At 29.2% G+C, this 27,585-nt stretch overlaps 1 protein-coding gene, 1 long non-coding RNA gene and 1 other non-coding gene across 3 annotated transcripts in view; 1 reads left to right on the plus strand and 2 right to left on the minus strand.

Moving 5' to 3' along the window:
- The first annotated feature begins 1,854 nt into the window (after positions 1–1,854).
- The window catches only part of LOC123273088 (protein sickie), a 180,616-nt gene continuing 154,885 nt past the window's right edge, over positions 1,855–27,585 (plus strand). The window contains exons 1-2 of the mRNA XM_044740284.1: positions 1,855–2,116; positions 20,787–20,878. Of these exons, the coding sequence (XP_044596219.1) occupies positions 20,813–20,878 (66 nt within the window). The 5' untranslated portion in view covers positions 1,855–2,116; positions 20,787–20,812. The remainder of the gene's footprint in view (positions 2,117–20,786; positions 20,879–27,585) is intronic.
- LOC123273089 lies at positions 8,804–13,879 on the minus strand. The gene is made up of 3 exons (XR_006511250.1): positions 13,869–13,879; positions 12,615–12,625; positions 8,804–9,002 (listed from the first exon to the last, which is right to left on the minus strand). It is a non-coding gene; the product is annotated as an uncharacterized LOC123273089 (long non-coding RNA).
- On the minus strand, positions 10,188–10,309 carry LOC123273483. Its single transcript, XR_006511317.1, has one exon. It is a non-coding gene; the product is annotated as a U5 spliceosomal RNA (small nuclear RNA).

Consider the following 27,585-nt stretch of genomic DNA (forward strand, 5'->3'; position numbering starts at 1 on the left):
GTGTTGTTTAACAGAAACATTAACCAAATAAATAAAAAACGGAAGTGATTGAAATTAATAATATGTAAAAAAATATTTTGTATATTTATTTTTTTATAATTAATCTCCGTTTTATCTTCAATAATAAATAAGCACAAATAGCTCCTGCCGTAATTAATATCTTTTTACTATTAATATTTAATACGATATTAATGATAATATTAATTAATTAATAAATTAGGAATACTTTAAATTGTAAATATTTTAATAATTGGTCGATAAAACAATGAAATTAAATAGTAATGCTATGGATTCAAGTTTAATGCGATGACTTGTTAATAACTAATTTGTATCGCGCAATTAATCAGAATTATGTACTTCTCATTGATTATTATTATTATTATTAATTATCAATAATTATTAATATCATTATTATATATATATTGAATGGGTAAAACATTAATTACAAAGTTATAAAGTTGCTGTAAGAATAAACTGCGTGTTATCGTGATAGATTTTGTAGTGTTTTAAAAGAACAAGTGATTCACGCCAAATAATGAACATAACTATGGAATATAAATATATATTATAAATAATTAAATTATTAATTGTGACGGATATGCTATTATTATAAATTTAATTGTAAGGATTCAATATCAATAAGCGGAATGTGTATTCAATACCAAAATTTCTATCTAGTTATTTATTTATTTTCGATCCGTCTTTATTATAATTGTGTCTCTCATATCTGTAATCATGTTGATATAAATCGCGATTTATGAATCATAATTTTTTACTTATTTATTCATTTTCCTACTCGTCATGTTATCTTATAATTTTTAAAAATATGAAATACAAAATTAATTTAAAAAAAAATAATAATTATGAAACGTAAAAATTAAAAAAATTTTTTTTGAATTCAAATTTAGAAAATAAAAAAATTTCTATTAATTTTATAAAATGAAAATTAATTTATCAGATATTTGAATTATTTTTAACAGATAAATTACGGCAAAAAAATTAGAAAATAAAATTGACCTTTTAAAAAAAAAATAAAAAATGCAATTTTTTAAAAATAGTTTTTAGGAACAAATTTTTTTGCCAAATAAAATAAAAAAATAATCAATTGACTGGTAGCTTTAATGATAATATTAAAGTTAGCCGACATTTTTGATTATTTTTCATTAAAATTTTTCAAATTAAAAAAAAAAATAATTTTTATTTTTTTGCAATAACTTAATGAAAAAAATATTTTTAACTTTTAGCTGTCAGCTGACTCAATTTTCATCATTTAATGTTATTTTTACAAAATTAATATTAAAAAATTAAAATATAAAAAACAATTAATTTTATATGACACTTAAATTAGCAGACGTTCAACAATTTTTTACTTTATTTTTATTAATTAAATTAAAACTAAAAATAATTTTTTAAAAATTGCACATATAGTTTTTAAAATTTTCTCTTTTAATTTTTTTAAATATAATATATGAAAATTAAGTTAACCGACTTTTTTAATTTTTCGATTTTTTTTTCATTAATGAAATTAGAACAAAAAAATATTTTTTTAAAATTACACTTAAAGTTTTTCAAGTTTTTACAAATGAAATTTTTTTTTCTTATTTTTTTGTAATTTTTTTTTTAATAAAAAAAAATTCTAAAAATTATTAAATATCGGCTAATCTAATTTTCATAAAAAATCTAAAAATTTTCAGATATCGGCTAACTTAATTTTCATTAATTTTATGCGCTCGTTAAATTTAAAATTTAAATTTCCGCGCTATTTTTCCGCTCGGCCGGTGGCGCCCCTATCGGATTCCATTAGTACGACCAATTTGAATCTCGAGTATCAGTCTAACGAACGCGCGCGGTACGCGAGGATACCCGGCAGCCTACAGCTCCAATTTTCGTCACATCATATCAGTTGTGATTTAAATAATATTTATACCAACTATTCACCATAATCATGTCAGTGATTACAGTAAGTGAGTAATTAAAAGTGTAAATAAATATAAAATGAGAATGACATATCACCTTACAAGTGGCTGTACCTGAGTATGTTGTGATTTATCCAGCAAGTCATGCGGATACGCGCGTGGCTGAGAATTTTTACACTCGAGCCGTTCTTTTGTTTTTGGTAAGTAATCAAAATCACTCTTGGGTGTTAATAAAAAACAATATATCTTGATTAATAATAACAACAACAACAATAATAGTAATGCTGATGATTGCGGTGCAGGTTATTAGGATTTTATTGTGATAGATTGAATGCCGTCTGTTCATCAAAGGGTTTGCTGTGGTGGACTTTCCAGCAATATAAAGTAAAGCCCTTTACTTTTTTTTACTTTTCCCAGACCCTTGATCGAGGAGCATCGACGACACTCAAGTAGTCGATGGGATAGCACATAGGACATCCGACACGTGCCAGGTAGAGGGAGAACAAAAAGTGCATGACGTAAGTCAATGCAAAAATAACAAAAAGGTTCGAGTACCGCTAGTGTGTTATATAAAGTGTATGCGACAATGCTACTACTCAAAAGTAATATTGTGAACCGACAGGCGGTGCCTACTTGGACACGTTATTCTTTTAATGCCTCTATTACGAGGAGGAATAAAAAGTTTAAGACCGGGTACGGCTAGCCCATAAAATTATTTAAAACTCCAGAGGTATGAGGTATGCGTTATAAATTAATGCAGCAAGTCACCAATTAAAGAGCGCGTGTTTAAATTTTAAATTATTATTGTTAGTGTTGGGAGGATTTTTATTCACAAGGCTTGCAGGTTTAATGAGTTCAATTTCGAGCAATGGGACAATTATGCATCTTGATGATGCTCTGTGTCCTTTCGCTTAACTCGCTGTAAGCTATGTCGTTTACTTTGTACTCCATGACCAAATTAGGCAATTCGAAATCTGTGTAACGCAGGTTTATTTCGTAATGGTACTTTGATAAATTATTATTGAGATTTGGGAGATTGGAGCTTTGATTTTGGGTGATGATTAGCGATATCAAAAAATTTTTTTTAATTTAATAGTTACAAGTGAATTTTTATTTTTTTATTAACTGTTTTGAAATTTTAGGATTATTATTTTTTGTGATAAAAATTTCATTTTTTTTTTTAATTACTGTGGTATACATTGAGAATAATTTTTTTTTATTCTATCAATTTAGGAAAATATAAATTTAAATAATTTAAAATAAAATTTTTAAAGATTCCAAATTTTAAATTTAAAAAATTATTGAATAATTTGCAATATTTTTTTTTTTTTTTAATAAAAATTTTATTAATAAATTATTTTAAAAAATATTTGGAGTAATTTTTTAAATAAAAATTGAATTATTCATTAAATTTTATAGAATATATCAAGAATTTCAATTGCACAAATATTGTGACTAGAATAAAGATTTTTTTACTGCAATTAAAAATTTTCTTTAATTAAAATAACTATCACAGTTAATAATTTATTTAGCGACTTAAAGTATCTAATAATAAAATAAAACTACTAATTTTTCAATGAATTGCAAAAAATTAACAGTCAATATTAATAATTAATGATTAAAAAAAAATTTAAGCTAAAAAAAACTAATTTAATACACGTAATTAACTTAAATGTACTGTGTATTAAAAAAAGCTGACATCAAACCATTTTTAGCCAACAATAATTTAATTATAAAAAGAATAAACCCGAAGCAAAAAATTGTTTTCTTTAAATGTTTTTTATAAAGCATAGCAGAAACAAAAAACCGTACAGACGTATGAAAAATATTTTTCTTTGTCGGCTTCTCAAGGAGGGCCCGAGGTCAAGGCATTAGAGTCAGATCAAGAGTTCGCGTTATCCACCTAAACTTATAACTCTTATTTATGATCCAAAAAAACTAAACGAACCGAACTATTTTCACGGATGTAATTAAAAAAAAAAGTAACTATCAAGTTCTCTTCAGTACTAACTATTGAGTACTAGTCACTGAGAGTGTATTCCACAGTATGGACTCATCTTCCGGTTGTCAGTGGACATTTAACGCATTCGTGTTAATTTGTTGGTCTATTAACTGTTTGGCTAGCGTGCTCCGAGCACATATTTAACAGCATTGCGTATACGTGATGAATGTCCCGACGTTTCCTCTGTAAACTACTGTGGCATTATTACCGTACACTTAACTTATTTTTTTTTATTTGGTTTTTCTATTACCACAATCGTAAAGAACCATTAAAAACCAGCAACCAGAACAACTATTATATATTATTTATTAAAAGCTCCTTATGGTCTTAATATTATAATTTTTAATGTACACAGAGGGAAAATATAGTTAATAGACAAACCTCCCTTTCGGTTATTCGTTTCCCTTCTTTTCTTTTATTCAAATCGTTTTAATAAACCGACAGACTCATATATTACGATAAATGCCCATCTGACACCACGGAAGTCCGATATTGATGTTTTATTTTAATTATTTTATTTCAATAGAATTATTTACAAAAAAAAACCAAGGAATTATTTAAAATTATTCTTTAGAAATTTTTTAATAACATTAAATTTTTTACAATCGTTAATTTTTATCAGTTATTTAATACTAGCAACCTTGCAGTCACGATGTGACTTCCATGACTTATGAACTATAATTTTGCTTTGTTAAATAACGAATTTTGTTAAATTGCACTGTACTTTCTTAACTATTGACGTTTTTACAGATATAAGCTCATCCCGATGTTACACTCATTAAGAGCTTTCATTTGAGTACCCACATGCATTTTGATATATTTTTCATATATTCATGTATATAAATATATAAAATATATGAAAAATTTATGTGGGTACTTAAATGAAAGGTCTCGATGAGTGTAACATCGGGATGAGCTTATATCTTTAAAAATGTCAATAATTAAGAAATTATATTGTAATTGTCAACTTATATTTTTAAAAATATAAGCTCATCCTGATGTTATACTCATCAAGAGCTTTCATTTGAGTACCCACATGCATTTTGATGTATTTTTCATATATTCATATATATAATATATATAAATATATGAAAATTTGATGTGGGTACTCAAATAAAAGGTCTCGATGAGTGTAACATCGGGATGAGCTTATATCTTTAAAAATGTCAATAATTAAGAAATTATATTGTATTTTGTCAAATTGTGATATTTTTAAAGATATAAGCTCATCTCGATGTAACACTCTTCAAGAGCTTTCATTTGAGTACCCACATGCATTTTGATATATTTTTCATACATTCATATATATAAATATATAAAATATATGAAAAATTGATGTGGGTACTTAAATGAAAGGTCTCGATGAGTGCAACATTGGGATGAGCTTATATATTTAAAAATGTCAATCGTTCACGAGATATAAGGTCATTTCTTAATTATGCATCTAGAGTTAGAGCATTTTCGAATGCAGCCTAAATACTTATCATCATAAATTGATTATTGATGAGAATAACATAAAACCATGAAGGCAAAACTCCAGGTCAAGACTTTTCCTAATTTATAAAAAAGAAACGATGGAATTATTTGAAATTATTCTTTAGGAATTTTGTAATAATATTCCATTTTTTACAATCGTTTATTTTTATTAATTATTTATTATAATAGCGATAAAGTATTTTTATAAAATTAAGAAATTATTTTTAAGAATTTTTTACAATAATTTTAATTGAATTTTTTATTAATAATTATCGTATAAATTTTTGCACTTGAAAAATTTTTTTGGTAATTTCAATACTTCAAAATTAACAAAAAAAGTATTAAAAATACTTTTGACAATATTTTTATAAACAAACTTTTTTACAACAATAATTAAAAATTTTTTAAGAACAATAAATTTACTTTTACTATTATAAATAATTTTTATTCGGAGTTAAAAAATTTTAAATGAACATTTATACAAATATTATATGTTATATATTTAAAAAATTTTTTATACATCTTTAAAATTAAAAAAATTTGGAAAACGGTTGACCCTGAAAGCCATCCCTGCAACTTCCCGCCAATTCTATACCTAAACGCTTGAAATTGCATTTATGACGTTTTTGAGCTCTCCGAGCTCATAAATACAATTTTTGTGTTATTTTGAGCTCTCCGAGATCAAATAAATAGCTTTTGTATGCTTTTGAGCTCTTTAGGCTTAAAAGTTTGATAGCAGTTTGATAAAATACTATTTTATGAATTTTCAAATCGCAATAACTTTTGAATGAATGAACCGATTTCCACGTGGTTGGTGGCATTCGACGCAGTTTTTTAAGCTCCATGAAGAGTTTTCAGGTTTGAATTGAGAACAAAAAATTTCGGAGTAATTCCGAAAAAACACTTTTTTCGGTTTTCTTTCGTCAACGATAACTCACGAACGAATCAACCGATTTTGACCGGACTCGCGACGATCGACGTGGTTTTTTTATGTTAAGAGCTGATTAGTTTTTAGAATTGATCGGTAAAGCCGTTTAAAAGTTATTCCAAAAAAACCCTATTTGAAAAAATTTTTTTTTGTACTTTTTTTGCAATTTCTCAAAATCTACCGGTCCGAATCGTTACAAAGTATATTCAAAATTCAAGTTTGGTCAAGCCCTTTCGAATGGCACCAACCGCAATCAAATCGGTCAAGCCATTAAATATTAAATATGGCTCTTTACCGTAAGATGGACGGTGGCGTTGTTTACTCGGTGGGTCTTATATACGTGACTGAATAAAGTAGTCAGTACTTGTCTCGGATAGCTTAACTGGTAGAGCCCTTGGCGCGTAACCGAGAGATCTAGGTTCGATTCCCAGTCTGGGCTGTCTGATTATTTTTTCAATTACGGAAAAATCCCCACTGAGTAGGTTCCCCCCTTTCCCCTATCCGTTCTTTCCCAACTCCCTTAAAATTTGCTTTGATATGGCACACACACACACACACACACCATCGCGGGAATAGTCAGGGAAGCTTCCTAGGACCTCGAAACGTCGAGATTCGATGAAAACTCGATTTTCGTAAAACGGGGTGAAAACAATAACTTCCCGATTTTTGAAAATTTTCGATTTTCTTAGCGGGAAGTTAAAAAAGAAAAGTTAATCGAATTGAAAAGTTCGGTATGATACCTATCGGTAAAATTGAAAATGTATGTCACTGAACCCAGTACAGTATTTCCATCAAGCCATCCAGATATCGGCTTTGTCTAAAAACTTTTTCTCTCGCATCTAATGTACGCTTTTATTTTTCTCAGTACTCCGTCTCTTTATAGTTTAGTACAACGCCAAATACAAAGTAGAGACTCGAGGTACAAAGAACAAATACATAAAAATATAAACCATAATCAACAACGACATTGTTTAATATCACTCCAACTAAAAGCTTTCTTTATACCACACAATAAGAGGGTGATAACTTAATTGTAAATTACTGGCCCACAGATAAAATTCAGTGTCAAAACAAGTGTCTATATGTAGTCCACGATTTTTATTTTAAAATTCACTAAAATTAAACAAATGTCTTTATTCTTTGTATGAACATTCCTCTGCACTAATAGCTTCATATTAGAGATATAATTTACAGAGTAATTTATTAACGCGTTGACAATTTGATTGGCTTTAATGTGTCGCTGTATTCAGATAGAAGCATGTTCTACATACTTCTACCCTTTCTCTTCTATTTATAGTTCAGTTTACTCAAATAGGAGAAATTATTATAAATTTCAAAACTTCGAAAAATTTTTCTAATTTATCTTATTTTTTAATTAAAACATTTTTTTTTATATTTCTCAATTTTCTTATGAATTCTTAACATCATATATTTTATACAGAATATTTTTCATTATTTGGTCTGCGCCAGGAATCAAACTCTCATTTCGCACGTCAAAATTCCTAAACACGCATTTAAGTACTCATATTTCAAATTTCTCTTATAATTTTCAAATTCTAGCCTAAATATTAAAGGTACGAAAAAATCATAAGCAATCTTTTTTATAAGAAATTAAATTATAAATAAAAAAGGTCTTTATCAGTTTTACCGTATCTCTCTTCCTATTTTTAGAATTTAAACTTGAAATAAAAAATCAAAGCTATAGAAGTTATCTAAGGTAGAAGACCCAGTTATTGACACTTGCAATTTTATTTTAATTAAATAAAACAAATCGACTCTAATAAATTAATAAATATAATTTTTGAATTATAAATTTTAAGATAATTAGTTTTTTGAGAACATTTTATTTTTTTAATTAGAATAAAATTGCAAATGTCAATCAACTAGGCCAGTGTCAATAACTGGGTCTTTTACCTTATGGCTTTTTAAAACTTTGATTTTAAATCGTGGGTTAAGGGGGAAACACCACTGTGACGATCGAAAAAAAAGTGATTTTCGGGAATTTTTTTGACCGGGAAATCAAAGGAATTTAGGGATCGGATTTTTTTTATTTTATTAAGGGTACATTGAAGATTACTACCCTAAATTTTTATCAAAAAATATTTAATTATTACAAAGTTATTAACAATCTCGTAAAGCACTAGAAAAAATTTCCCCCTCCTTGGTCGCATCGATAACTCAAAAACGGATGATCTGAAAATAAAAACCCAAATTGCTTTTTAATCAGTAAGGATGTAGTTATCGTTGCACGTAGGAAATTTTAAAAATTTTGATTTTAAAGATTTTTTCAGCTGGGTTAAAACAAAAAAAAAAACAGTAACAATAATGAGAAAATTTTTAATCAGTCACCATTTTTTTGAAAATTAAAATTTTCAAAATTCCGTATGTGCAACGATAACTACATCCTTACTGACTAAAAAGCAATTTGAGTTTTTATTTTCAGATGATCCGTTTTTGAGTTATCGATACGATCATGGAGAGGGAAATTTTTTCTAGTGCTCTACGAGACTGTTAATAACTTTGTAATAATTAAATATTTTTTAATAAAAATTTAAGGTAATAATCTTCAATGTACCCTCAATAAAATAAAAAAAAATCCGATTCCCAAATTCCTTTATTTTCCCTGTCAAAAAAATTCCCAAAAATCACCGTTTTTTTCGACCGTCACAGTGGTGTTTCCCTTTAATTATCAAGGATACGAAGAAATAATAAAATACCTTTTTTTATAGAAAATTAAATTTTTTATAAAAAATGTTCTTATCATTTAGTCAGAGATCGAACTTAAAGCCTTTAAAATCAATAAATTGGTAGACAGATGTTTCCTTTTGTTTTTAAATAATAATTATTGTTTATATTTATTATTTTTATAAAAATTAAATACGATACTTGAAGTAACATACATAAAGACGAGTGTCATAAATCGTGGGTAGTCCAAGTGAAGTTTAAGTCACTGAAACTCGTGGTCTACGTCGGCGATGCTTTACTAGCCTTATAACGTAATGTATGTACGTCGACGTACGTATGTATTTAGTGGACGGGGTAGAGTAGACATAGACACTAAACGGCGCGCGCCATCGGCATCCCGATCCCGAGACAACCGTATACCTAATGAGAAACATAAATAATGCCCAACTGTTTTACTTGTATATGTATTTATATTGCTTACTCTCTCTCTACTCCTACAACTCCTACCCTGGAGTACAGTCATTGTATTGGTATAGTCTCAACGTTTGTTGTATGGATGGTATATATAATAGTGGTGATGGTCCTATCCGCTTAATGTATATGTATAGCGTACATTAGTAGTTTAGATACCAGTAGTTTAAGGACTGGTAGTAGCCAACGTTTTATGGGTTTCACAGTGTGATAAAGGCATCCCCGTACAAATTAACTTGTGGTGAGGACATGGATATTACTTTACTTATATATACTGGCATAAAGATACAGATACATATTCATACTTTTTATTATCGCGGGCTAATGGTTTCACTTTAAATAATCGTCCATTTTTTTTTTTCATTTTGAAATTTTAATATTTTAACGGTGTAGACTACGGTAGATTTTTTATTTTATTATTTAAATTTATTTTTTATTTTATAAAAAATTTAATTCTTTTATCGCAAAAACTAACAAAATTTAATTTTTAATCATTAAAATTTTTTTTTTTAAAAAACTTTAATAAATTTCTGGAATAATTTTAATAATTCTTGGAAATTTTATTACGTAAAATTTGAAAATTTTTCTGTATTAAATAAATATTATTTATTTCAATAAACTTTTTACTCAAAAAAAAATGAGTATAATGTTTTTACTCTGAATTAGAAACCTCTAATATTTCGGAATATCGTGTTTGAATTATTTAATGACCCGGCTTATGCCGGGTACTACAAAAAATAGTCATATAGACTCATCAGATGTTCCCCTCCACGGAAATCTTTAGTAAAAGGCGAAAGATTTAAGCGTGTTTCTGAAGGGAAACCAGAGTACTTAAATTTGACCAAAAATGGTTTTTAACAACTCTGAAGCAAGTATACTCAAACGAACTAAAGTTACTACTTTGCGCCACCTGTCGGTGGTTACTGACACTAACTCAGTCTTTAACTCTCACAGCTATTACACTGATAGAACGATTTATTAATTATTAATAATTTAATTTATTTGAAGACAATTATTTAATTTATTAAATTTTAATAAATATTTTTTAACATTCAATAAATATTTATTTGAGAGAAAAGTACATTTATTAATAGTTAATAAGTATTTATTAATAGTTAACAAATATTTATTAACAGTTAATAAATATTTTGTAGAGTGAATTTGTTTCGCTTACAATTTCATATGATATGAAGATTGCTTATAAACAAAAATCATCTTTATTAATCGACGTTCTAATTAGCAAATTGTCTAATTCCATTTTAGAGAATCTTCCATTTGTACGAAAAAAACAATTAGTTCAAAATTTATTATCACTAAAAAATCATTTAATATCATTAATATCTAATGAAGGTATAATATTTTGGTTTGAATTATTCAAATAATTTATAATTGGACTGTTGTTACATCAAAATGTTAAAAAATCACCCTCTAAAAAATAAGGACAGACAAATTGCTAATTAGACCGTCGAAATTATTTACATTAACTATATTTCATTATAATAACGTTTATTGTAAAATACTAAATTCTATTACAGCTCATAATTATCTTTTATATTTTTAAATATTAAAAATGTTAATTTATTTAGTGAATTGAATTATTATCATGTATTTCAGCTATAGGGTTATAAAAAGTGTCAAAAGAAAATTGCTATTTTTGCGTTTTATTTTAAATCAATATTTGTTAGCAGTTAAAAAACATTCATTAACCAATAATAAATATGTATTAACAGTTAATAAATTGTAGATTTTTAGATTTTATTTATTTATTAATGCCAAGGCACAGGCCAAATGGCAATTTCTATTACATACTATAACAATTTTACAAGAAGACAATTTTTGTTTCTGTGAGTACATAATAATGTATTGCACAAAATTATTTTAAACAATTCGTATATAAATATAATAAAAACATATTCAACTTAAGACTTAATACAGAAAATAATAATTTAAAAATAAAATATTTTGATATCATCAACTCAGATGATAACTCAACATAATAAATCTGCAATTGCACTGATTTTATCCATTTTAATTTTCAGTCTTTAGAGTAATTAAGCTCAAATTTGTGATTTATTTGAGGTCGTTTTAATTATCGAGATTTAATAAGTAATTGAAAACTTCTTTTTTAAAGACTTGCAAGCTACTTGAATTTACGATTTCGCGTGGAAGTTCTTCCCAAAACCTTATTACAGTTACTAAAAAAGATTTCTCCAAGAAGCTTGTGGTGAAAAGAGGTAGTTCAAAGGAGGTGTGCTTTTTTGCAGCCAAACGATTTGAACGTCGAACATCAGCTTCTTCAACGAAAAGATCACGCAAGTACTCCGGCTTTCCAATCTCCAGTAATTTGTATAAGTAACAAACTGCATAGTACAATCGACGATATTTGATTGTAAGCCACCCTAGTTCTTTGCGGTGAGGACTAATATGCTCATCTTTCTTGAGATTGAAAATAAATCTGATTGAAGAATTTACTGCTCGCTGAAGTTTTAAATCGTTTTCAGAAGTCGAATCGATAAGTACAATAGAACAGTAATCGATGAGCGGTAGGATAGTAGCAGTAACTAGGAGCCTTTTTATCTCAGTAGAATAGATATTTTTCCTGACCTTGAGACTATGAAGAGCATAGTTTACTTTTCTAGTAGTCTGTAAGATATGGCTATTCCAAGACAAGTTTTGGTTTATAACAAGTCCTAAACACTTTGCTGAATTCACATAGGGAATTACTGTGTTATTAACTAGAATAGGGGGAACCTCCAAAGACTGTAGTTGTTTCAATTTTCCATTTGAACCCAAAATCATCGCCGTAGTCTTCGTCAAGTTAATCATTAAACCATGTGATCGAGCCCAGTCTGCTATTGCTTGTGAGTCAGCAGTAACTCGTTGAACTGCGTCATGGAGCTGATACATATGGCAATGATGGTAAATATACATGTCATCAGCAAACAAACCGTACTTACAAAAGTTTATCCACCTGGCCACAGAATTTATAACAATTAGAAACAATATCGGCCCAAGCACAGAGCCTTGAGGAACACCCGACGAGGTTTTTAGCAGTTCAATTGGAGTTCCATGTTCATTTAAAATAGATTGTGACCGGTTCGATAGATATATAATAATAGATATATGATAATTGTACTTAATAAATTACTTGTTAACTGTTAATAAATATTCGTTAAATCCTATGATGTTAAAAAATCATTTATTAACAGTTAATAAAGCTTATTAAATATAAAAAAATCCTTCTATCAGTGTAGCTTTGAAAAAATATGACAAATAAAATAAATAATAAAGAGTGATGATTGAAAAATTATATTCATAAATTTTTACTAAATATTTGTCAAATATTAATAAAAGAAATTTTACTCCAAAATAATTTATTAAAAAATAAAAAATTATAGCTTGAACTTTAATTAAAAAATTAATAAATAAAAGAATCTAAATTAATATCAAAATTACATTTTTATCTTGAAAATTCCTGTTAAAAAATTCAATCATAAAGATCTAAAATAGATTTTAAAAATCTTTTAAATCTATAATTAAACTTGAAAAATTTTTTAAAAGGAACAAAAAAAAAGTTTTCTTAAAAATAATAAATTGGAGCACTAGAAGATAGATTACAAAGCAATTGAAAATGAATGTGAATAGTAATAATTAATAATCAAAATAGAATTATGGATTCCACTTAGCCGAGTTAGAGTTGAAGCCCAAATATTGTGGGAGTAAATAGATTCAGTATGATGTCAGTACACAGACTAACAAAACACCCGCAGCCCATCATAACAGAGTCACTCGAAAAGGCCTGAGGGTACAAAAGTGTCTACAACCCTTGAGGCTGTCGAGGGATGTCAAAATCAGAGGCTCCAACAATATATACACCGGGAAAACACAATTACAGTGAGATAACGCTAATTTATCAAATCGATTAGAAACCGCCGAGTATTTTCATACATACGTAAGATTCCTGTCACTCCCCGCTGTCTCCCGCGCCCTCTCCATTAACTCACCCTTGCCCGGAAATAGTTCTTCCCCTTTAGCTTATACTCCTGTAAGTGGGCCACGGTATTCACAAGTTGTACACCAGGTCAATGAACGAAATTCCTGAGATGTCCGACACGAGTCAATATAACCGAGGGTGGATTTAAGTGAACTGGAAGGAAATTCACGCTGTGCCTCCACTTTCTACCTTCCAATAAAATTTATCCCAATTCACTGGGCAGAGCTCACTGTTGTAGGTTCAACCCTTAATTTTTTTTTCAATTGAAAAATTTTTCGAAAGACCCAACATTTTTTTTTATTCCTAAACAAGTAGAAAAAATTACATGGGAAATTTTATGTAAATATTTACAAAACGTAACTGTTAAATTTACCGGCATTAATACGAAAAAATTACATTTTTTTAAAATGTATTAAAAAAAAAAAAATTTATGTAATTACATAAATATTTATGATTTTTGGCTTTATATAATTTTATAGAATGCATTTTTGCAATGTAAAATTTATAAATTCTCTAAAACTAAATTTATATTTATTTCTTTGTAAATTAAAAATTTTTTTCACATGCTAAATTTCAGATATTAAATTTACATTGTTTTCCATGTAAATTTAATAATTTTTTCAATGTAAATTAAACATCTCCTCATGCTAAATTAAATTTTTTTTTCCATATCAAATTTACATTTTTTTTCATACAAAATTGATAGTTTTTTTTAAGTAAAAATTGAATTTCTAAAATGAAAATTTGATTGGAATAAAACAGTAACTTTAACAGATTTTTCTGTAATTTCGACAAGCTTTTTTCCGTACAATTTCATTAATCTAACAAAATTTTTAATATTTGCCAGAAACAAACTCGAACCCGGGTTAAATAAACTTCTTAAAGCTCATTTGAGTCCTCGATGTCGGAGTTCTGGAGAAGGGTCGAGTTCGTTCGACTCGGTAGATAAATGGCCTGCTCTCGTGAACTTCTCTGATAGAGATATTAATCTTTTTCAGTGACTCCTCTCGGAACTCGATGACCGCTCGGGGCGTTTCGTGATATTTCTCCAATCTCCATCTATTCTACGTTATCCCCTTCTTGGAGCATTTTTTCTTCTTGTTTTGATGTTTATGTGCTCACACTTATTCTCCAGTCATGACACTTGTATTGTCGTCATTGTTGCTTACTCTTACTATTACTCACTAACTCACTTTTATGGTTATCTGTCTCATTTCCACTCGAGAGTCGCTCACCATCAGCATGTAAAGGAGCAGCATATGTCCCTGTCAGGGTTTCTCTTCCTTCACACTTTTCACGCAGGGAAAATAATAAATAGAATACTCATTTTACATTCACATTTTCTTTTTTCATATCTCAACACCATATTTTCGCTTTAGCAAAGTGCTGATAAAAAATAAAGTCGATTTTATTTAGAGAAAATATTTTTAGTCGATAAAATTATTTTAGGTGCTAAAGTTTTTAAGTTAAAAAATTTTCTTGATTAAAAAAAATGCTTGGTACAAAAAATTTATTATCTTAGAAATTCACTCTTGTTTTAAGATATTAATTCAAAAAAATTCACTCCTGAATTAAAAAAATTAAATCAATAGGACAAAAAAATTTTATAAATTTAATAAAGAACTTTATTTTTAATTTATTTCTTAAAAAAAATTTTTTTTTGGTATTTTCAATAAAGAAATTTTTTTTTTCAAATCAAAATTATAAAATTCTTAAAAAAAAAAAAATAAATATTATTAGTTTTTGATATTAATTGGGATTGGATCATTTTAGGATTTAAATTTGGTCAATTTTTTTATAGTTTAAAGATTAACTTAATATTTTTTTTTTAAGTTTAAAAATTTTCTCTTTAATTCACGACTCAACCTCCAATTACTTTGAAGATTCTTTATGTTTATAAATATTTTTTATTGAGTTTGTGACTAAGCAGATGGATGGATGCATGATAAAGTGAATAGCCGATGCATGCAGGGTTGCTGGCCCAGAGGATGTCATGTCATGTGACCGCGGGAACTCAGGCGAAGGCGAGCTGCTACACACTATACTGGCAACACAACCCGGTGAAGCAGAGGTGAAAGAGAAAGCTACCGTTAACATGCGCTCAGTATGTGTGTGTGTGTGTGTGTGTGTGTGTGTCTGTGAGGGTGTATTTATGGGGGTGGGTTAACAAGGGGTGGAAAAGAGGATAGATAGGTAGATGGATATAGAGAAGGGTGGAAGGGCGAGGGGTGAGGGGTAAAATAGGTGGCACACGGCATACAGTAGTGCGTAGCGCGTACAATTCTCTACTCTGCTCTACTCGTGTTCCATTCGGTGGGAGTTAAATCGATAACATAAAAGGACTCCAGACCTTATGGTGCCTACTACTTTTTCTTCACTTCCTTCTTACTCTTACTTCTTGCTATTTTTTACACTGATGCTGGTTTACAAGCTGCGTTTATTTTTCGAGAAAAAAACTTGCTCGATTAAATGAGTTTTATTTTATTTCATTACTACTTTTTTTTTTATTGCTAATAAAAAATAAAGGAAGTAATGGATTTTATTTTTTTTTATAAGAAAATTTTTTTATGGAAAAAAAAAATAAATATATATTTTATTTTTAAATTACGTGTGGTGTAAGTTTAATATTTTTGGGCTAGATTGAATTTCAATAAAAAGTTTTATACTGAAAAATAAAACAATTGTTTTATTTTTATACAACACTAATTTTTTTTTTTTTTTTTTTTTTTTTTTTGTAAATTTGAATCAAAAAAAATTTTATTAACATTCAAAAATGTTTATAAAAAAATTTTTTTGTTCATTAAAATTTAAATTCCTCCACAGAAAAAATTTTTCACAACCTCAAATTCCCCGTAAAAGAAAAAAAAGCGTTTCCTTTTCCAGCGGAGGGTAAAAAATAAAAAAGTAATCTATAATTGCAAGGACAAATAAAAAAGCGTATTGAGTATGTTTGATGCATGATTAAATGGTGAATACAAGTGGGTCACGCGATCGTTCAACGCACCGGGTGCAACATGTATGCAAGTGGTTGCACTAATGTATAAAAATAAGTACAAGTATAGAAAAACGTATAGTATATAATAGCTAAGCGAACCCTTTACCCTCACTCTGGCAAGAAGTCGGCTCTGCTGACGTGACGGTGAAAAAGAGGGTTTTAAATTTCTCACGCGGATGTGGTGATTAAAGTGATACATCCGGACGAAGGATATTAATAATGGGAGTCCAGTTATCTAAGGATCTTTACTTTTCAATCACTGTCGCGGGTAATAAATTTATCTGCGTGGTGTATGTTACGCATGACTAACAAATTAAAATTTGTTCAAATACGAATATATGAATAATTCTTTTTATTTAAATGTATGAATTTCATGCATATATACACTGAAAAAATTAACTCAATTCAAAATAATAATTCTTGAATCAAGTAAAATTTATTTAAATAAAAAAAAAATTTTTAAAATTGAATTCTTTAAAATTATTTTCTTGGTTAAAAAATAAAAGCAAATTTTCAAATGAATGAATGAAAAAGTTTCAACTGAACTCTAGTGAGTGTTTCATTTTGCGAGAGTTTATCCTTGACCGGATAGCCACCCTTGTGACCTCTGTTGTCGTAAAACCACCCGCGGTGGCTAATCGTCGGCACGCCATTAATCTATTTACACTGTTATAACATGCCGAGTCTATGCTTGCTGGTGGTTTTCCTATATATACACATATGTATACATAATACCTACACAGAAGAGCAACTCGGGGGAGCTAGTGCATTAAACGGGGGCGTGTGTTTTCTCGTTACATCGCTCTGGGTTTATTATACGAAATGCGCAGAAACACGAGGGGAAATCGGGGGTGTCAAGCCTCATTAGACAACGTGGGATAATTTTATGGCAATATTACTGATAATAATGATAATGATAAGGTACGTTACCGATAAAATGCTCCAACGCTTCTGATAAATTACACATCTCAGTGGATTCTCAATTGTCGATCGGAGATTGTAGATTGTGGGTGCGCCGCCTTTTAGTGCTTTTCATTTTTATATGGTTACATATTCTCGAAATTTATGTTGTAAATTTTATTGCCTCGATCCCGCATAGCAGCGAGTTGCATATCGGAGTATCTAGTTTTACGGCCTGGATGTCGATTGCCGATTTTTATCTTGGTTTATTTTGTGGGGGCTCGAAAATTTAATAGAGCTGGGAGTCTAGATTGAAGGGCTTTTAATTTTTTTCTTCGGATCGATAATCGTAGAGTTTTTTTAATTTTGGAATTTGGGAGGTTTTTATTATTATATTAAAAAAATTTTTTTAAATAATTGATTAAAGAGAAACAATTCTATTAGTTTAAGAATTTTTTTTTAAGAAATTTTTCATAAGATGTTTTTTTTTTCAGTTTTTCAGTTTTTTTTTTTTCGGTTTAAAAAATTTGATAGAATGATTTTTAAAATAAATTAATTCTTATTAATTTCTATTAATGTTTAAAGAAAAAAAATTGATGTTAGATAAAAAAAAAAACTTTCTCAGTTTTGATAATATAAATAAGATTTTAGATTTTTTCTACCCGATTCGAAATTTAAGTCGTAAATTTAAAAACGATGGTTGAACGTAACAAACGTTCAAGTCGTAATTTTAACGTTTTGAACGTTTAAAAAGTCAGTTTAACGTATTGGACATAAAAAATATAGATTCAACATTTTCAAAAAAGAATAAATTCAAAGATACTCCAAGTACCACTGATTCTTAATTAAACACTAGCCCGTCTTCTTATACAGCCATATACCTTCGAGAAAAAAAAAAACATTTTGGAAACTATTCCACAAGTAAAAAATTCGGACTGAGCATTTTTATCGAACTGATGATAAAATTTCAACCAAAAAACTGAAATTCTTCCTAACAGAATTGAAAAAACATTTTTTATCGTACTTCTGTTTAAAAGCATAGTTATCTGAATAATTTTGATATTACTTATTTTCACTCCTTATGTGTTTTATTTACGCTCATAATATCTTGAAAATCTTCAACCAAAGTTTTTAACGTTCAATACGTTGAACTTACGTTTTCAACGTCTAATACGAGAAACTTACGATTTGAACGTTCAATACGTTGAATTTACGATTTAAATTTTAACTTAGGTAGTTTCAAACATTTTTTAAAGTTTTATTATTAATCAAATTGAAAAAAAAAAAATTATTAGATATTACGACTTCATTTAATAAATTATACCAATAAATTTTTCAAAAAAAAAAAATTATTAAAATATCTGTGAGAAATTCAAAGAAGCAATGACGAAACTAATGATTGATTGACGGATTTTCGAGCGTATAAAATCATAACCAGAATAGAAATTAAGACTATGATTTGATGGTACTCTTAATTCCTTGATTATGATTGATGCGTCCAAATACTGCGAGGCAGGAATAAGTTTAATCCGACAGCCGTTGAAAGTAAAAGTAGTGAAACTGTAACGGTAAAGAAGCCGGTGTAAGTCGAATAAATGGCGGGCATTTGTTAAATCCTGATGATGAGAAAGTGCACCAACACGAGGCGTTTAGTCTACTGTCACAATAGAATGTGTTTCGAGTTAGAGAAGAGTAATATAAAGGGAAAGTGATGAAGAGAAGGGAGAAGATAAAGGCGTGGTCCATTTGTCGAGTCCGCTAACGATGTTTATGTCCGCGGACGTAAAGAGCACCCCGACTCGTTAATCACGACAAATTCAGCGTGATTAATTATGCTTTTCACCCGATTAGCTTTTTCGCTCGCGTTTATCCGCGAGTTCTCTTTTCTTCTCTAACAGATTGCGCATTTTGTCATCGAAAAATAATGTCGCTAGCCTAGAGTTCCAAAATTCCCGGCGGTTCATTAAAAATGTTTTGGGTTTTCGGCGTCGCGAAATTAGATTAACGAAAGCGCGAGTGCGAGAGCGAGAGGAAAAGTGACTGCCCCGAACCCCAAGCCTGGCTGATACCAGTCACTTTGTACCTGGGTCACGTATCTCTCGGTATTGACAAGCGAACCAGCCACCCTCAGCCTCAGAGCGTTAGCCTCTCTTTGTCCTCTCGCCTGTCTTCCTCTTCACAGCCCAGGAAACCACGATCACTACACATTTTCCTCTATTCAGCTCCACAGTTTCACTCACTTTTTTATACTTTCACGCTTTTTATTGCCTCCCGTTTATCAAAAAATATTTTATCCGCTTTTTTCACCGAAAAAGAAACAACTTGGACGAAAATATAAAATTTTTTATCTAGGCGCTGTAAAGGTACCGATGATTCCATTTCGCAGGCCTTAGGTACAACAGCCAGGATATTTTAGCCTTGAAATTTAAATTTTAAACATCAATGTCTTCATTTTGCACGACTCATAATGTAAAGCAATATAATTCAAGATAAAAATTTTAATCAACTTAAATTTTTTTTTATCTAAATAAATTTAGTTTGATTAAAATTGCGTCAAAAAATTTTTATGTTAGATATTTAACACTTTTTTGTCTTGATTTAACAGAATAAATGATAAATTCACATATAAAGGTGTTAAATATTTAACACTGTTTTTTGACGCAATGACGCAAAATTTTTTACTGTGTAATTCAAGACAATAAAATTCTTCAAAATGATTTAGATCAAGAATTTTCTTCTTGAATTAACTTAATTTTTTTTCAGCTTACTATTATTGTTATAAACATGTCTAAGTACGCGGAACCAACATTTGATCAAATAATTTTCTTTTTAAATCGTTTTAAAGAAGCTTAAGATTTTTTTCTAGACCCTTCAAACTTTTAAAAATAATTTTATTTGTAAAATTTTCCAAAAAAAAAACCAAAATTGAACTTGTAGAGCTTAAGGTCACAATTTTTGACGTTTCCATAATTTCTGGTCCTGTTATCATGTACACTGAGAAAAAAACATTTTGTCCAGAGAAAAATTTCTTGGCTTAATAACCGTTTAAAATAAATTTTGGTTTTTTGACAAAAGAATATCAATTCTATCATGATAATAAAATATTGGCATTAATTTTTATAGATTAACAAACGAATATTTTCGCTTGAATTAAACAAAAAATAATTCGATTAATTCTATCAATTCTTGAGACAAGAAAATATATTCTTGAAAATTATCAAGAATATATATTCTTGTGACAAGAAAATTTTCTCAAGAGTAGTATTTTTTTTACTCTGTATTTTGAAACTATTAAATAATATTAATTGCCATTGAATATTATTCAATAAATAATGAATAAATATTCACTATAAATTAAAAAATAATTTTTTTCTATCGATCATCACAACTATAAATAAGAACATCTCTGTTCTCTTCAGGATCAAAAGAAATTGAGGATGTTACGATGAGCATTCAATCCCCAGGTCACGGTCAGCGCCCAGCGAGGCACTCCCCTCAGGAGACGATAAAGGTGAGTCAATAATTTTCCTTCTCATTCATGAATTAAATGTAAATATCTCATCTGTTTTATTTACTTACTTCTCTCGGTGTATTATCAGTTAGACAAAATAAATTTTTAACCAAGGCCATAACACAGTTATGGATATTTCACCCTCGTCCATTCACCCCCCGTTAATCTACAACGTACGTGTCTGACGGTAGGCAGGACTGTATCCCTTATAGAGCGAACTTCTGGCATTTCGCCGACTTCAAATCAACCCTTGCTCCACACCATACTTCGGTGAGTCTATTATACATGTGTGTACGCCGGATTATATAATATACAGTCAGTTATCCCGGCTATTTTTCACTCGGATGCTTACGGTACATGTCAGTTAATACTTTCGTGTCTTAATTAATTCCAAGCTTAATATTTAAGTCCAGCCCTTTGCTCTTTGGCAGCACACTTGTCGCCCTTTTTATTTTTGCTGTTATTTATCTTGACTTTTAACAGACCGATTAATGATTCACGCTCCACGAATCGGGAGTTTTATTCAACTTGTTCGCTTTCGTATTAGCGAATTGAAAAATATTTATTTCGAATTCGCATTAATTGGACCTTTCAGTTGTCGGAGACTTTTGAAGCTCTCTGTAAGTATAGAGAAGAGTTGATTAAGGTCATTTCAATCGATGAAAATTGATTTTCAGGATCCTATCCCGTCTCAAGACCACTTCTGTCTACCTTCAGTGTCAGTGCAAGGGATTCAAGAATTTAACTTAAAAGTTAAAAAAACTTGAAATTAATCAATTTCAATAAGAAGTTTCGAACTTATCAAAGTTTTTCCTCAAAGGACCCATCTAAGATACCCAATAAGGTTTAATTTCATAGTTGGTCGGATTTTTTAGTCTTATTAAATTTTTGAATTATTGCTGTGACTCAAATTAATTAACTTTCCACGTTTTCAGAATTATTTTGGGTAATTATTTACAAGCGGGGTCCCACCCTATTTTTGGCCATATCTAGGTGAAAAATTAACATTAAAAATTTTTTTTTGATTCTGCTTGTTATTACACGGAGAAAATTTTTCTGGCCCCCCGGCGGAAAGTGGCAACTTTCGGCCCGCTGCGCTAAACGAAATTACCGCTTTCCGCCTCTGTCGGACAGAAAAATAGTATACAAACCTATGGCAGGAAAATACAAATATCTCAGATCACATATATGTCGACCTCGGCTTCGCCTCGGGCAACATATATGTGTTCTGGAGACATTTCTCATTTTCTTGCCACAGGTGTGTAATATACTATTGCTATAGGAACTCTATAGTAGTTAATTAGTTGTAAAAAGTTCCAGTAGGTTAACGTATTCTTATAGTAACAATACCGTTTGGCTCCTGCAACTCTACATCGTTGAGCTCTGAGAGCTAAACGTTATTTACCTCTCACAACTCTACAAGATCGTTCTAAGACTATAACAAATTTTTGAAAGTCTGCTTAATAATTTTTTTTTACGATTTAGCATTGATAATTTAATAAATAAATGCGGCAGAACGAATTTATATTGCCAACAATAATTGTATATGACAAATAAGAATAGTATTATAATAGAAATAAAATAATAATAGAACTTATATTACAAATAAAAATTATTTGTAAAATAAAAATACGGTCGTCACAAAATTATCTTATTTTCTTAATTATATAAATAAATATTGGACATAAGATCACTACCGTATATGCACAAGAAAAGATAAATAACCGAAAACAAATTTTATTTTGTGTTAAATGGGGTCTTTTAAAGTCTTCCGATAACTTATTACTTATCACAATATATTTAACTAATAAATTAAATTAACAGTCGCTGCAAATGAACCTTGAAAAACCATAAATACAAAACTGTTCTAACGAAATTCAATTTGACAAAAAAAAAAACCTATTTCCTTAAATAAATAAACTGGAAACTTAATTGTTCTCATATATTTTTAATAATATGGATGAGTAACAAAATAATTTTGTTTGTCATTTTAGAAGGTTATGAAATATGTCAGCACACTCCACTACTGCGCAACGTAGAGCGCTCCCAACTATACCGTTTGGCTCTGAGAACAATCCCGTAGAGCTCTGAGAGCTCAACAACATTGAGTTATCAGAACTAAATAACATTTTGTTACTGTAACTCTACAAAGAACAGTAAACTGTGTATAGTTGTGGTAACTCTACAGTTACGTTACCAGAACGAAATTTTTTTTTCCGTGTATGGCGCATTTATGATAGAAAATGTCGAGAAAAAAAAAAGATTTCGATAGTTTTTTTGCCTTTAAAAGTAGGAAAAAATTTTGGCTTTCATGTTTTTGGATAAAATTTCTATTTTATCTTTTTTTGATGTTTTTAATAAGGTAAAAGACCCCATTAGTGGCACCTTTAAGCCCTATTAGTAGCAATTTTTCTTTCAATGAAAAAATGTTCTACTTGGAATAAAAATTAAAATTTTTTTTGATCTACAGGTCTTAAAGATTAGAAATAATATATTAATTATTGAAATTAATGATTTAATCAATTGAATAAGTACTAAAATCAAAGAAAGTGTCAGTAATGGGGTCCCCGCCACTAATGGGGTCTTTTACCCTATATATTTTTTTGAAAAGTACATAAAAAAATAAACAATTGAAAAAAAAGTTGAATATCACAATTTTCTAAAAAATTTATAATTTTTTAAAATTGTTATATTCAACTTTTTTTTTCAATTTTTTCATGTTTTTATGTGTTTTTTTTTAAATATATATATATATCAATAACATCAAATAGAAATTTCGTTCAAAAAAATAAAAATTAAAATGATGGACCCCACTTGTAAATAATTACCTTATTTTGTCTTAAAAAAATATTATATAAATAAATTCTATTGTGAAGTCTTAAAACACAGCAAAAAAGAATATTGAGTGAAAAAAATAAATTTTTAAAGAAGACCAAAGGTATTTTTAAGTAAGAAAATTTGATTATTCAATAAATTTTTATGCTTCTTTAATATTGTCTTGAGCCAAATAAATTTACCCTTTAGTCAAAAATTTTTTCTTTCTTTAAACATAAACTTGAAATTCGTTATTTCTGGTCTTTAATTCCGATGACTCAACATTGCACCGCAACTTAAAGGATTATAAGAAGTAAAACAATAACCGTAGCAATGTAAATTTATCGAGTTTAAGTAAATGGATTTGGAGAGAAGCGAGTCAGTTGAAAAGTAGCAAAGTGTCAATTTAGGTGGGTTTCGTGAGCAAACGTTTGCTAACTGACAAAATGTGTTTCTCTTTTAGTCCTCGGCGAGTCAAAGTGACACGCAACAACGGGGGTGGAATGAAGAGGGTGAACGAGAAAGAGAGACCAAGTGTTTCCGTCTCCGCGGTTACCTCGCGGTATCTGAGGGTCGCGGTAACATTGTGTGGGTGTTGTTGTGTGTGAGAATGTGGGATGGAAAGTCAGGCCTTGCTGGGAGATGAAGAGGGTTCGTCAGAGGACCGGGGATGAGGGATTCGGACTATGAGCCACGCCCCGTCTATGAGGACAAGATGATACCTCTTATCTCACTCCGGTAGTAGCTCCTAGCTGCCAGTGAGCACCCCGAGGCTCTAGATAATTAAAGATACAACGCCGGCCGGTATTCCTGCTCCAGAGGGCGAGAGGAAAAGGCGCTGTTTCGGTTAAGTGGCTTACGTTTGTGAAATTTCACGCAAACTGTCCGACCAAGGAGCTTTATCTTTTGCTTTATTTTTTCAGAGTTCAGCTATTCATTATTATTTAAACGCCTTTATTAGCCTTTTAAACCCTTGCTTTTGTTTATCACGTCGAAAATTTACGGATTTACTTCACGGAGTTTTTATTGTAATAAGATAATTCATTTTTGATTTAGGAGATAAATCTTTAAGCAAGAAAATTATTCCAATAGGTACTTTGTTTTTAAAGAGACGGCAAATTTTTTGGAGATGGTAATTTTTTTTTTTTTTTTAAATATTCTCCGGAAAATTTGATTTTTGCTTGAAGATATTGTACCAATTCAATTGTTTTTACACACTGATAAAAAATGTAATTTGGCTTAAGAGCAAAAATTTTGAACCAAGAACACCATTTTGAAGAAAATGAATTCTATGAAGTCAGAAGAAAAGTTCTTAAGCCAAGAAAATTTTCTCGACTCAAGAATTTTTCCTCTTAGCTCAAGAAATTTTTCTCTTGGCTCAAGAAATTAATTTTCTTCAAAATGCACTGGGGAAAAAAATGTTTTTATTAAGAAAATTTTCTTGATACAAGAATTCATGTTCTTGAAAATTTTTAAGGATATGTAGATATATATTCTTAGCTCAAGAATTTGTTAAATTGATTGAAATAATTTTTACTTCATTTAAATAAAGCTATTCTCTTGTTTATCTATTATCCAAAGATAAATATTGATGCTCTTCTCTTCAGAAATTAATAATTAATAATAATAGAATATTTGATCGTCATCGAATTTCTTGAACCAAGAAATTGTTAATTGAGTAAAAGTATTTTTTTTTCTCAGTGTGGTGTTCTTGGTTCAAGATTCTTGCTCTTGGGCAAGGTTCCAATAATATGTAATAAGGTTCCAAGGCCAAACAGTTGATTAGTTTATTATTTTTTTAGAAATTTAGAATTTTCAAATTGACTAAATTTTAAACCAAGATAAATATTATGAATTAAAAATTTATTAGTTAAGAAAAAGCTTGTTATTCAAAAAAATTAAATACATTCCACTTGATTCAAGAAATTTTTATTAACAAGTGAATTTTTTTATAAAAATATTCTTAAAAAAGATGTCTTATACTAAAAAAATTCATCTAAATAATTTTTAATTAAAAAATAAAATCTAAAAACCATCTGAAGGATGTTTTATTAATTTTTCCTCTAGCAAAAAAAATGGCGCCATTATTTAGACTCCCGACATCTGGGTGTATATTAAAGAACGTGATAAGAAATTTTGATGACGGTTATTAGATAATTGATAAAAAAAGCAGAACTAAATCATTTTTTTTTAACGTAATTTAAGTAAAAGTTAATAAATTGTCGGGCAGGAGTCGAGTTTCGAGGGAAGAGGGACCAGCAAGCAAGAGTTCGGTCACGTTTGCCTGATGAGTGGCGTTTCCATATTTTTTTCTGACAGACTACAAGTCATATCACCGAAATGAAATAAAGATATAACAGCATAATGTATTCTCGGAGTGAGCCTTTTATTTCTATTCGGATTGGCCAAATTTTCAGCCGGTGGCACCCCCGTGTCGAGCATTAGGGCTCTTGGAAGAATTGAGAATCGATACCTCGGATGGGATAGGATAGAATAGAAGCAGAGAGGAATTTCTGTAACTCAACTTGCGAAGTGGAAGCGAGGAAGTACTCTGAGGGCATGGAGGGAACAACTGAACCAGAGAGGACTGTACTTACGGTGGTGTGCAGGAAAGACCCAACCCGGCTCGGAATTCGGAGGGTTTCCGGATATTTATGTGACAGCAGCTGTATCGTTGGTGCCTCAGTCTCCTCACTGCATACCTATAGATATACTTTGTATTATATAGGTATATTTTATACCTCACTATTACTGTTAGTTCTTCTGCGCCTCGGCTATAACAACCCCACGGCTTTTCGCGCGCCCCTGATCTACGGCTCTGCTCTGAATTTTCTCTCTGATTCTAAACTTTTAGATCTTATATGTTGTTTATGATTCTTTTCGTTAAAATTATGTTTTTATCAAGAATTTTTATTAACTAAAACAAAAAAAAATTTTTTTTCTGTCGATAAACGGAAAGAAGTAAACTGTAATAAATAATAGTCGATTTATAATAATTAATGATCAACTGAAAAAAATTACCATTTCAAAAAGTGTAGTCGTGATTTTAATAATCACTTTAAAAAATTTATCATTCAAGTGCTACAATTTATTTTTTACAGGGAAGAAAATACTATTTCAAACAGTAATATTCGCTATGTGAATGTCGACAATGTAAAAGTATAATAATTAAGAATTTTGACTTTGATATTTATCATTTCGTACCTAAAAAATGATCGCAGGATATGTAAAAAATATAAACTAAAGTTACTAAATTTCTATACAAACAACGTCAATATTTGCAAAGTAAAATGGTAAATTTTAAAGGTCACGCTGAAAATGAAACTATAATTATTGATTTGCTTGGACTGATAAAATATATATTTTAAGAGTAGAATTTTTGCTGTTTCAAATGTTAAATTTTCCGAGTGTGAGACCTTCCCCTTCTCCTCATAATATAGACTATATATTGAAACGGCACTCTCTAAACATGAATTAGTGAATATTCGAACCACAGTGGTTTAATTGACACTTCTAAAAAGTGAGTATTCACTTATTCAAATAAATTTTCACTAATTCATATTTAGGGAGGCAATTTTTACTTTTTGAAACTGTAATTTTTTAAGATAAGAGAGTCGTTATTTACTATAGTGACAGCTACTAATCACTTATTTTCGATATTAAATTATAAATTGTGGCTTTTACACTTTCTACATTAAGTTCTGTCATATTTACATTTTTGCCACCCCGATGTCCGCTGTACTGTTTGAAACTATAAAAATTAATCGGAATTCGAGTGAATTTTACTGTTTACTTTTTTCCGTGTAAAAAAATTTACTTTGTTTAAAAAAAAAAAAATTCTTAAATTATTTTGAAGAATTTTATTGCCTTGATTTAAGTAAAATTTTTCAACA

The sequence above is a fragment of the Cotesia glomerata genome, linkage group LG10, assembly GCF_020080835.1.
Source record: "Cotesia glomerata isolate CgM1 linkage group LG10, MPM_Cglom_v2.3, whole genome shotgun sequence".
Taxonomy (NCBI): Eukaryota; Metazoa; Arthropoda; class Insecta; order Hymenoptera; family Braconidae; genus Cotesia; species Cotesia glomerata.